We start from the raw sequence: 13,060 nt of genomic DNA, 5'->3' as shown, positions 1-13,060 counted from the left end.
TTGGTTTTGTGTTCCTAGTTCATATAAGTGGAGGATATGTGCTGTTAAAGCTTTTCTAATAACAGCTCCTTATGTGTTATTGGAGAAACAAACTTACATACAGATTTATTTACTTATTATATATAAGTAAGAACACTTGAAGCTCAAGTCAAGGGGAAGGCTGGCATTATTTTATTTATTTTCAAAAAGAAACCAACAATGTGTTTGTGTGTCAGTACTCAGTGGTTCCTCTGTGGCTCTTAGCTCGAAGTCCATTGCTTCCTATAGAAGATAAAAATCTTAAAAAAAAAAAAAAAATCTCAGAGATGTATAGTTTCACTTTTTAAAAATATTCAGTAAATCACTAAAACAGCTGCACGCCAGTTTTTATCCAACTTTACTCAAACAGTGGGAAATTTAGCATTTTCAGCCACAGATGAATCCACATTTGGTGCTCTAGTGAGTATTTAGGGCAGCAGAGCTGTGTGGGGGGGGTTGAGTCAAAATAAGCTACAGTGTGTTTTTGTGGTGATGAAGGAACACATCATCCAGTGCAACATGTATGTGCTTTTAATCATTTTTGGACAACAATGGAGCTGTATGGCAAAGAGGAATATAAATCACACTGTGGGACACAAACAATACTTGTTTGTAGGATGCGTTCATTGTTGGTTTAGATCAGCACATGAGAGTTGTTGACAAAAAGAAGAACACAGAAGATGCAGCTCGCTGTCCCGATACCTCCAGTCGACTGTAAATATCCACGGTGTGATTCGTATCAGTGGTGTGCGTCACTGACCACGGCTGTGGTGGTGTAGGAGTATGGACTGAGCAGCAGGGCCAAGGTGTAGTGACGATGACCTTCAGCGTGGGCCTCAAACACCACCTGCACAAACACACACACACACAGTGGTTCAGGTCACCCTGCACATGCACAATGCCACAGGGTTAACGAAACATTTACACTCAGTGTGTCCCACACAGTGGCGGGTGAAGTCTGTGTTAAGGACATGAGGACATCCTGTTTGTGGTTGGCGTTCAGCACCATCAACCCAGAAGTCCTCCACTCAAAAGTCATCCAGCTCACTGTGCCAGCCTCCGCCTGTCAGTGGATAACAAGCTTCCTGACAGACAGGAAGCAGAAGGTGATGCTGGGGAAAATTACATCCAGGACCCAGACCATCAGCACTGGAGCACTGGAATGTGTGCTCTCCCCCCTGCTCTTCTCCCTCTACACCAATGACTGCACCTCAGGAGACCCACTCTCTCCCAGGACCTAAGGTGGACTTCAAACATAGCCTCAACCATCAAGAAGGCTTCCTGTGTCAGCTCAGGAAGCTCAACCTGCGTCAACAACTGCTGATCCAGTTCTACTCAGGTGTAATCCAGTCTGTGCTGTACATCCATCATCATCTGGTTTGGGTCTGCCACCAAAGAGAACAGAAACAGACTACAACCATCTACAAGGACTGCTGAGAGAATCATTGGTGCCAACCTGTCCTCCATTCAGAATTTACACACTTACAGACTGAGGAAACGGGCAGGAAGCAGCAGATCCCTCACATCCTGTTCACAACCTGCTCCAACTTCTTCCCTCTGGAAGGTGCTACAGATCACTAAACCCAAAAACAAGCAGACACAGTAACAGTTTCTCCCCATAAAGCCAGCCCTGTGATGAACAGTTAGGTAGTCATACAGTGTCTCTAACACTCTGACACCAAAACCTCACTGACTGGACATTATCATTCAATAATGCAGTTTTTAACAAGTACATTCATCACTCACTCTTATATTTTTTGCACTGTTTAACTTATTGTTCAGTCTTTTTTTTTTTACTTTTGTCCGTTTTGAGCTATATGTCCTTATTTTCTCTGCAAGAACATTGAGTGTAATGTTTAAACCCGAGTCAAATCCCCTCTATGTGAACACATACTTAGCCAACAAAGCCAATTCTGATTCTGATGAGAGAAAGAAGTAAAAACTGACAACATTCATTTAACCTTCCAAGTGCAGAACTATAAAACCAGAGCTGGATTTAGCACCACCAACCTCAAAAGTCATCCACTTCTAAAAATCAAGTCTGAGTTGAAATGAAACCAAAGTTAGAAGGCTCTCTGCAACCAGAGATCCAACCAGGGTTGCGGTCGAATGGTCTCTATTAGCACTCTGTCTAAGGAGCAGTCATAACAAGAGCTGTTCGACTTCTCTAAATGCTGAGGAAAAGTGCTTCAGTGCTTTCTTTCATATCTCCTTTAGCAAAAGATACTCTGGACCATCCTTTTCCAAAGGAAGGAGATACTGTCCCACAAATACAGCCTGTATCAGCCAGAACAACTTCAAAGCACTAGCTTTACTTTAGTTGTTCGGTGTTCCTTTAAGATATTATATGCACAGGCTCATATTCAGATCATATTCAGCATATCAACCATACCGCAGTCTGTCTTTTAATAAAAAGTGATATGAGATGTTTTCAGCCAGATGTTGTGATGATACCTACAGTACTAGATATGTAGGCCAAGTTTATGTTTATTTTGCTTTAACTTCATTTTCATACAATTCTACTAATTTGGGAACATTTTACACTACAGCAGACAGCAAACCTGAACACCAACATGATGTATGTCAAAGCAGCCACAACAGCCACAGAGAAGGAGGTGAAGAGGAAGAGCCAGCGCCTGGACACAGGCTATGGATGTGACCCCTGATCAGTTCATCCTAGTTTATAATAATGCAGCATGTAGTGTCAAACTGAAGGCTACAAGACAAGACTGTGCCACTCTACTCTGTCCACTCTGTGCTCACTCTGTGCTCAGAGGCATGGGGGAGACGGGCACGTGAAGAGGATCTCTGTACATGTTATCCAGTGGAGTCAAACTTACTCTTAACTCTGTATACTTAAGAGATCACATCTATGTTTATTTAGTGAAATCTCTGTTTACTTAGTGAGTCCTATGTCTGTTTAGTTAGTACTCTCTCTGTTTAGCTTGGCCTATGTTCTGTTATATAAATCTTTTTAAAAAATGTCCTAAGAGTTGGCTAGACACCAATAAAAACACTAGAATAGAGATAACTTGCTAAACGTAGTACAAAGCAGTGATCTGGAAAGTTCCTGAGATCCCAATAGATACTGAGGCCAGAGGGATCTCAGTGGAAAATCCCCCAAAGCTACAGTGGAAAATTAGCAGCAGAAACTAGGTAAGAGATTATTCAGAGGGAATTAAAGGGGAAGACCCCCAACCATGAAAACACCAATAAAATCAGAGTAAAGATGTAACTTGATAAAAAGGATGTGGCCAACAGTATGGCCAAGCCCCCTGACAATAGTATAAGAGGTGATGTTCAGAACAGAATTTGGACATTGTTTGGCAGGACCTGCCCGGGCTTTTTGATCTGTGAAGAGAATAAAGCTCCCTGGACTCAACTCTTCTGGACTAAGTGATATTATTAAGAGTTAAGAATTAGGCAAAGAATCATAATTTGACCCTGATCCAGTCAGTATCTTGTCCTTGGCGAGGCAGTAGGAGAACCCCGTCAAGCACAGTGAGGACGTTTCATAGAGGAGACAAACTGTCTGTGGGACTACAGTGTAGTTAATACACGTCACTGATAAACAACCACAGAACTATAGAGTAACATTTGTGTGACGGCTTTAGTAACTACTATTTATATCCCCTTCCTGTCCAGCAAAAACCATGCATCTGCAATCCTACTCCTCCTACTAAAGCTAAATGAAGTCTTTAAAAAGCCTCTTGGATTAGCTGGAAAATGCATCATCACAAAGGTAAAAACAGGCTGTTTTTTCAGAGTTCATGAAAAGTTGACATTTTAGAGATGCGTGGTTCTCACAGGACAGTGACACCACAAAAATATCAGAATGGAATATGATCCATTGCTGTCGATCAAACTACCTAACAGCATATAAAGTAGTTAAAATGCGCTCGATCTTAAACGTCTCCAGCAGTAAAGTGCAACATTGTCATGAATGCAGTAAAAAAACCATCAGATATAGGGCTTACCACATACTACCAATCAGTTCAACACGTGGGTATTTTTGGCATAATACAGATTTAGCATACTGCATGCTACATTTTGGTCAAATCAGGACATACTGCTTGTACAGCAGGCAGTTTCAAATACAGTCTCCATTTTTGTCTGTCCAGACTAAAGGCAATCCCAAAGATTTCAGAGTAAACATGGTTAGCAGCAGTGCCACGTTCTGGGAAATGTTTCCTGAAACTGAGGACAAACAGCTGAATAGCAAACAGTAGCTTGATCACACTAATGTAAATACTGCTGGTTGCTGACTACCACACTGTCCTGATTTGCTATTGATAAGCTTCAAGGTAAGATCTGATACCAGAAGATAAGCTTTAAACAGACTGTTATAGTGTGTCTTATGGGACCAGTACACTTCATCCGAACTGCTTTTCGGAAGGTGCAATACTTTCAGAAATGGGACAGAAGTCATTCACAGCAGCTGTGACCAGGACTCTGACTCCAGGGACGATGAAGATGCAGCAGGAAAGTACAGGAAAGGCAGGTGAGACTGCTATCTTTTGTATAAGAAATAACATTCAGTCAGATGCTGTGACTGCCATGCAGCTGTGGAACTGTGAATGGGCAAGAAACTCAGAAACAGTCTTTGTCCTATGGGGTATTCCACCCTTGTTTCCAGCACAGTACAGTATTTCTGTTTCCTGCACTGTGGTCATACTGGAACTCCTGAACTCCTTCCACAGCTGGAGCTGGAGGTGACTCTCAGATGAAAGGTTGAGTGAGAGGTGTGGGGTCGAAAGAAATCAAAATATTTTCATGGATTCTTCACACTATGGTGACATGGAGTTGTAATGTATGGTTTATACTCACATCAGCTACTTCATGGAACGGCGTGCTTCCCTCTCTACTCCAGTAAGCTTTGGTATCAAACTCAACACGATACACTCCTGCTGGGAACTGCTGCTCTGTGATCAGATTATGGATCTCTCCAGCGGCATCTGTGAGTCTGCAGCGAGGAACAGTGAAATCTGTCTGCATGGTTTGTACATATTAAACAGATTGTGAGAAGAAACATATGACATACTTGACCTTATATTTCATGTTAGACATACCCATTAGCAATATGTGTCCACCCCCCATCAGCAGTCTTCTGAGACACCTTAAGTGCCACTGATCCAGCTGGAGTCCCTTTCACTGCATCCAGAACCTTCACCATCAGGGGACACTTGGTGTCTGAGCCGCCATGTCTTTCCTGCAGCACAGACACAAGCCAGGGCTACCCATCATCCCCTGTTCCTAACATATACAGCACCCATTTTTACACAATGCTCTTCATTATTATTATTATTAGTAGTAGTAGTAATACTGGATGACAGCTCCGGTGGCATTGGGTTTTGGTCTTCAAAGTAACACAACAAAGCAGGCATTGCACTGAGGTGACCACTTAATGTTCCCCCAGCCTAGAGGAGCAGCTCTTTGGTCCATTAATACTCGCATTCAATCTCAAGCCACAATCATTCAGCTTCAGGTTGTACATTTAAATTCCATTGAATTTATTCAGCGTTGCTTAATCAGCTCAATTATTTGTGCTGCCACCTACACAGAGCTGTTATCTCTTGTGTTTTCAGCACAGTGGAAGCATGGCATAACATGAGCAGAGCAGTATGTACATAATGAGAGTGAACCGCCCCAGGCAGGTCACTGAACTGGTTTCTGCTGCACAAATCGATGGGGATATTGGCCTGTGCGGTGTGTTCATGGAAGCCGCTGTTGGTGCAGAGCAGTCATTTGTTAACCGTGGTGTGTTCCAGCACATCACATTTACCTAAACATTCATCTGTTGCACAGTAATCCGGGGGGAAACTCTGGGTCCAATCTCATCTTTAAAATAAGCAGGTAGAGCTGAGAAATATACTGGTGGGAAACACTGAATAGTAACAAAACCTGTAATCAAGTTCTAGTATTAGTGGACCATGAGTTATGATGGTCAAGCCTAAAGGATCATGGCTTTACAGTGACCCTCTGCCCTCATGTCGAATCAGGATTTAAATGGTCTGAGAATATCTGATTAAAACTTCAGATTAAATGAATTCAGTTCTACTTACATATTGTTGGAGGATAATAATTTCATTTTTCTTGAACCTCACACTTGGCATGTATCATAGTTTCTGTTATTTTAAGTGTGCTGGTAGAATTTTGTCGACTTCAAATGGTAACAAATATTCAAAACCTGTAGCTACAGACCAAATATACAGTATGTACCTTAACAACACAAATTTAGAATCACAAGCTCATACTGACGCATTATTGAACTGACCGTGGGGGTGGGGGCGGCGTTGCAGAGCAGCACGGCTGAGGCTAGAAGCAGACAGTGCAGTGGTTGAAGCAGCATGGTCGGCGGATGGATGGACAGACTGATTCACCGGTGTTCACACGTGGCCTCCACAGTCTCAGACCTCTTATAACATCAGCTGTCCCCCCCAGCCCCTCCCCTCACCACCACCACGTCAATACCTGGACAATGAGTAACTCGCACTAAATCAGCTTTGGACCACACCAGTATAGATGCTTCAGCAGCCAGTCCTCTCACCTGGACTAGAGACATTTTACTGACCGGACAGAAGCATCCACAGGGTCCATTCAGATATCACAGGACACTATTATCCAACAATGCAGTGCACAAAAGAAGTTATGGAACTGCTCATATTAGCAAAAAGCTCAGATAAGTTAATAAAATGATGGTGGTAAAGGTCAAAGATGATCCAGAAGAAATCCTGAATCCTGAAGAAAACCATGTCCCTTTGGTTTTTAATTAAGCTTGGTTGAAAACATTTCACATTTTCTTTTTGGAGTGTAATTGGCAGTAAGCTGATGGTCCGATTGTTATTTTCTGCATCATTTCCTGTTACTAAATAGTAAAGTATATTGATTTCTCATATACTATGCGCAAACCCACTATACTGTGACAATTAGTGTAGTGCATACTGTATAGCAGTGCTGGAGGAAGTATTCAGACCCTAACTACTGAAGTAAAAGTCCTTTATTCAAAATCTCACTGAAGTAAAAGTACATCTGCACTTAAAGTCGAGCAGTAAAAGTTCTGGTTTCATCCCTGTGACTGATAGATGATTATATGTGACATTATTGGGTTGTTAATGCCAATACGTCAGTGTGTAAGCAACATTTTGTTGTTGTAGCTCCTTGAGGTGGAGCTACTGTAGTCCAGCGGTTCCCGGCCTGAGGGGCTGAGCCAGATAAATCTGAGGGGCTGATGTAAAGAGGAAAAAGCTAAGTTCTGATGCAGACATCTGTTTCCAGTCGTTGGACTGCTTTCTAATCTGCCATGTATTATCAAATATTGGATCCTTTGACCAATAATTTCAAAAATAAAAAAAACTTTATATATATATATAATATTTACGGTAACAGAAAAGAGAAATACTCGAGTAAACTGTACCTAAGCACAGTGCATGAGTCAACTTACTTTCCACCACTGCTGCACACTGTTATATAGTTTGTAAATGGGACACAGCTTTGGCTTTTCAATCATATGTACTTGAATCCTTCCACCAGAGGGTGGTGGAACAAGCTCAGGAACTGGGTGCACTGGCTCCTACATCACCCACATTACATGAACTGTGACCTTGGGGACCATTTGTATAAGATAGGAAGAATCAGTTTACTGATTCAGTTTTTTTTTTTTTTGGGGGGGGGGGGGGGGGTTTACTCATTTGTTTGAAAGAGTTTGTTCTGGCTCTGCGTGTCCCTCGATGCACTGAGATGTCATCTGCAAACATTACAGAGTACATACCAGCTAGAATACCTTGCAGGGCATACTGTGCAAACTTTACTTGCAGTATTCAGATGGAGTCACAGTCTTACTGCTGTCATTCACTTTACAGAGGTGTAAAATTCAGCCTCAGAGGAGTGTAATCTGCCATGACTTTTAAGAAACCTTTAAGAAACTGGGCCTTTAAACCTTTGCATTGTCAGCTGTTATAAAGGGTCACTGAATTGTAGTGCAGCATTATAAGCTGAGGACAGGTGGTGTCTCAAACTCCGTCCTCTGTCTGGTGAGGGCCACTCCACATTATCATAAATGACCTCCTTACTCCTCTTTCAGCCCACCTGTCTTCCCTGTAACTCATGGTAAAACGTTTCAGTGTTTAAACATCCAAACGCCCTTTTTGTCGTAAATTTGTGAAACCCGCTGAGCTCTGTCTCGAGGGGATCGCTCACCTGTGTTTAGACCTGTCGCACGAGCAGCTGTGCAGCTTCCCCTACATATACTGTAGGTCCTGACACTCCCTGCTGCACTTGACTGTTTGGTAGTCTGGTCTTTGGACAGCCTAAACACTGTCTTAGAGCGTTCACAGGTTTAAAATACACAGGGTAGATATCTTCTTGTGTTTTGTGTGTGTTTTGATGAACAGTCCGCTGTGGATTACCACTACATATTGATGCTTGTTTAATATGATTATGTTCCTTCTCTAGCCTCAGAACATGAGAATACAGTCTCAGCCCGATGTTGTGAGGTATGGATCAGCAGTTTCTGTTCCAGTGGATGATGAAAGTCAAACATGAGATATTGGTCGTGGGCGGGCTTTCTGTGTACTTCCACTCGTAGGTTTCTCTCTTTCCACACCTTTAGAGCCCAGTCCAAAAATGAAAGTTGGCTCCCACTCGTCTCCTCTATAGTGAACTTCACGTTTTTACCCACTGAGTTAATGTGAGCCGTAAAAGAGGCTCTTTCATGGCTCTTGGTTGTCAGCCAGGTGTCACCCACATACCTGAACCAGTTCAAAGAAAGAGTCCAAGTCTGAAAATATTAATAAAAAGATCAAAAACATGATATATATGTGCTGTATATATTAACAAGGGTTTTCAGATTCTGTGATAAGGAGATAAGGAGATAGCCTGGCTGCACAGATGTACAGGTGGACTCTCACCCTGTGACATCACTGTTTGGTGTGGTTACAGGTTCAACAGAGCACACTGACTTCACCCAGTGATGCTAGTTGTGGTCAGGGGTGAAGGACCTGGTTTTGACTGAACCTCAGCTGTTCTTGGAACTGAAATGGACTCAGGTTAAACTTCAGAGCTAACACACACAGAGACATGAGCCACTGAAAGGCTGCAAAAGAAAAAGGTAATATTTTGTGCAGTTTACTTTCAGCAAATATGATTCCTATAAGACGCCTAATTCATGCAGTTCATGCATTTGTGCAGGTGAAAGTGGACTCTCTTTATGTGACTGCATGTAGTCATATCTAGGTGATTTAGTGATGAGGTGCGTGACTGTGTGTTATATTCTGTGATTTAAAGTCACAGCTTTAACAGGGGAATTGCCCTCACACTACATTTGTCACGCATTGATGGAAATAAAGTAGATCACAGATGCTTTAAAAACACATTGGCATGAACATTAGAACTGGAGTTCCCACAGCTTTAAGTGTTTAAGTGGCAACTCTTGCCAGTGTGTTTTTTTTTAATGTGTCTGAAATTAATGGAAGTGTATGTGGCGTGCGTGACACTGCAGTGTGAGCAGTAACACCTCACTGCCTTTAGGCCAAAGCAGATCAGATTCCAAGTGACACGAAAACAACACTACTTATGCAATCTCAATCTTCAAGCTAAACAAACCCAAGTACAGAGAAGGAGGCACACCCGCTGCTGTTCCGACGAACATCATGACTCATTTCTTAGATTCCATGTTTCCAAAAGCATTATTTCACATTATTGCTACATTAGAAGCAAAAGACTAAAGTTCAGTGGACAACAGGGGGCTGCACTTCTTAAAAGATTATTATTTGATAGATCTAGCTAGATCTTGCCTGAGAACGTGGTCTGCACTATGGCTGGCAAGAAAATTACAAGCACAGCACAGCCTCTATGCTTGATTCAAATCTGTTAATTGATAGTTTATCAGATTATGGAATTGGAATGGCAGAGGGGCAATGAGTGAGGATGCACAGGTATATGCTTTGCAGGTCTTTTCTACACCTGTGGTGGGAGCAGCACTCCTTTTGAATATCCAACAAATCATTTTTGTGGATATATGTCACTATTTGTATATTTCTCATATAAACATTTGTAGTGCTTCACACAATAAGATATATAAAGCCTATGTCTGTGTGTGTGCGAAATGAAAAATCAATCCCCTCCCACCAGCCCCCTGTCTCTGTACCCACTGTATTGGCATTTGAGGTCGACCTTTAGCTGGCTTGGTCAGGCTTTAGTAAGTGCGAGGCAACTACTGTGTGTCATGTGTCTGGATGGTAATTTTATTTAATGTGAGACGCTTTCGTTTTCTGTACGTCAACAGCTTGACCCTATACGAGGCCGGGCCGTGTCAACGCAGTGCTTCCTCTCCATGGTGGGACTGCATCGGGTGACACTCTGTAACTCTGGCACTGCACGATGCTTTGTTGAGGATATTACAAAGTGTGCAGCGCATGCTTTTTGCTAGTAGCACACACACAGGGCTCACTGGTGACTGGGTCGCATCCGAGAGGCTTATTAGCATTCAGTTCCAATAGCATTAGCTAACCCTAAGCCTATCAAGGTCAGTTTTGTCATATACTGCTGCTTTGCCTGTGAGAGTGTCTCTTTAAATGAGCATTTCTCTTTCATGCATACTTTAAACATTTCTGATGATGAGCAATTGACAGATGACCACTGACGGTAACAGATAATGACAGATGAATGCTTCATGGTTGTCAAAGCCTAGCAGCTAGCAGTCACTCAAAGTGGCCATGCCCATAATTATGCATAACTTTAAGTCTTTGTTGAATTTAAACAAGTAAGTTATATAAAAATCCTGCTCACCATACAATTGTCATGAATTGTGAAATTAGTTATGGAGTGATTTTAGTACTTAAAATGGAAGAAAAATGCAGCAATCAGCAAATACAAATCAAATAGTGAGACGCTGGCAGTCAGTCTGCTTTCTGTATTTTCAAAGCAGTGAAAAGATGCAGATGCTTACAGACAGACTGTCGTCTCAGAAGTTCCAACTCACTGCAGACTTGACTCCAGCATGTTATCCAGAAAGAGCACCAGGTTGAATAAATAAGATCAATTAGGCAGTGAGGCGAGCAACACAGGAAAGGAAACGTGTGGTAGGTGTGGCACCCACAACTATTATAAAAAGAAATGCCCGGCTTTGAAGAGGACATTTAAAATGTGCCTTAAGCGATGATGTTGGGCATGAGTGTGTCCTTCCGAAATACTCACACCCAAAACAGACAGAGAGTATGGGACAGTTTCTGGGAGAAGTTAAATAGAAGAAGAATATCTTAGAAATGCGCCCCTAACCTCTAAGACAGATACAGGACCAGATGTGACTGTGATAAGTGAAAAGAAAGCCTGGGTCCTGGTTCAGAGCTAACATTGTCTACAGAGTCAAAGACTACACACTTCCCATGCATGCGATTAAAGGAAACAGCAGCAGTTTTCTCAGAAGCAGGTAAAATGGGTGAAGTGGAGCGAGGGGGGCATGTCAGCACTGTGTTCAGAACTAGTGGCCTGCTGAAAACTGAGCCTATTAAAATCCCTCTCAAAGAAAACGCTCAGCTGTATGTAGCACAAACTGCTGGATGTGTAACACTGATGCTTATACCTCTAGTAAAGAAGGAGCTGCACTCGTTGGAAAGTTCTGAATGAACTGAGTGAATTTCTGGTCTTAACAAATATATATGAAGTATGTGAAATATTTTCAAGTACATAATTAAGGCACAGCTGAGATGATGAGGCTCCATAGTTTTGGAATTCTTCATAGTTTTGGAAATATACTTGGACTATTGGCCTTCTTATTACTACTAATTTTGAATGATTTGACAGTTTGCACTGCAGTGAAGATGTTGACGAGAAACCCGGGCAGAGGAGGAGTATCATTATTATGATATACTTTTCATACACCTGTCAGTGAGTTGAGCTAGGTGACATGCAAAGAGTCATCAACCTAAACCAAAACCTCAAACAACGCTGCAGGGAAGAAATTAAGAAGTTCATTAAATGCCTGCCCACAGACACTAGCTGCTGCCAGTGACCTAAATCTTTGATTCTAGTTTTTACTTGTTCAGCGCTCCCATGTTTGTGTAAATCGCTAATCGGAGAGCAGTGTGAACTGCTATAGGACTGTGAAAGCAGCCAAGTCTGGTGTTGCTTTTTGTTGCACCAGTGGGTGTGTGTGAGGTATAAAATTGTCCTTAAGCTGACCACTGTTCATTAATGAAGGTCATTTGGAGTTTTTCAGTTGGAACACCTTCAATTCTAATTTGAGTCTGTTCTTCAGTGCAGTGACTTTGTTAACTGACAAGATTTATTTCCAAATTATTTTTATTCACCAGCTATGGTTGTGTTAGCCAAAATGGTCTTTGCCTGGGGCCTCCAAATCACTAAAACCACCCCTGCTGCTACCCCATGTCTGCCATTGCGCCTTTCAACAGCCCCTTTTGTCCCAATCCTTACTTTTAGTTTGGACCATATATAGTCATCACTATCAGTGCACTAGCTCTGAGTGCAGTATCTATATTCTACTGTGAGTTACTAGTACTGTCTGCTGCAGTCCACAAGGATAAGATTAACAGACATAAAACCAGATAGCAGAAATAGCATCAGATCACTCAAATCACTTTATGTTTCATTTCATGACCCTTTAAGTTACTGCACTGAAGTGACACAGTTAGGAGGTTGAACCCGATTGGTCAGCAGGATGTGCAACAGGGGTCCCAGCCAGAATCACGCTGGTGATATTGCTATTACATGCAATTAACCACTCGGCCACGTGGTCACCCCTCTTTTTTTCAGGGTCGTTGTTACTATTTCGGACACTGTAGTCGTGTGTGTGTGTGTGTTTGTGTGTGTGTGTGTTGCATTCTACAACTGCAAGATTACACATGATGGGTATTTAATTTGGCTGATTCCAGTGCAGATTTAATGAATCTAAATCACTAAACATCATTTCACCACCAAGACACCAAAATACATAAATGATGGTTGTTTCAGCAACAGAACTATATTTGTGATTGTGTAGAGAATGTTCTGAAATAGAATTTAGAATTTACTTGTCGGCAAGTATTTT

General features: G+C 42.0%; 1 protein-coding gene across 1 annotated transcript; it reads right to left on the bottom strand.

The window, feature by feature from the left end:
* Positions 1-757: 757 nt before the first annotated feature.
* Positions 758-6,615, bottom strand: ttr (transthyretin (prealbumin, amyloidosis type I)). The gene is made up of 5 exons (XM_041935199.1): positions 6,590-6,615; positions 6,293-6,389; positions 5,088-5,227; positions 4,846-4,981; positions 758-865 (listed from the first exon to the last, which is right to left on the bottom strand). Exons 1-5 carry the CDS (start codon positions 6,613-6,615, stop codon positions 758-760), a joined length of 507 nt encoding a protein of 168 aa, XP_041791133.1.
* Between the last annotated feature and the right edge of the window lie 6,445 nt (positions 6,616-13,060).

This window comes from Chelmon rostratus, chromosome 4, assembly GCF_017976325.1.
Source record: "Chelmon rostratus isolate fCheRos1 chromosome 4, fCheRos1.pri, whole genome shotgun sequence".
NCBI lineage: Eukaryota > Metazoa > Chordata > Actinopteri > Chaetodontiformes > Chaetodontidae > Chelmon > Chelmon rostratus.
Note: the sequence above shows the minus strand (reverse complement) of the source record. Positions and strands in the feature narration are given on the sequence as shown.

Bases quoted from the DNA above. Each gene is read 5' to 3' on its own strand.
- ttr (XM_041935199.1), bottom strand. From the start codon at position 6,615: ATGGACCCTGTGGATGCTTCTGTCCG. The intron at 5,228-6,292 runs GTCAGTTCAATA...TCTGTGCTGCAG, and splicing joins ACGCCGCCCCCACCCCCACG to GAAAGACATGGCGGCTCAGA. The intron at 866-4,845 runs GTGAGTATAAAC...GTGTTTGTGCAG, and splicing joins CGTTCCATGAAGTAGCTGAT to GTGGTGTTTGAGGCCCACGC.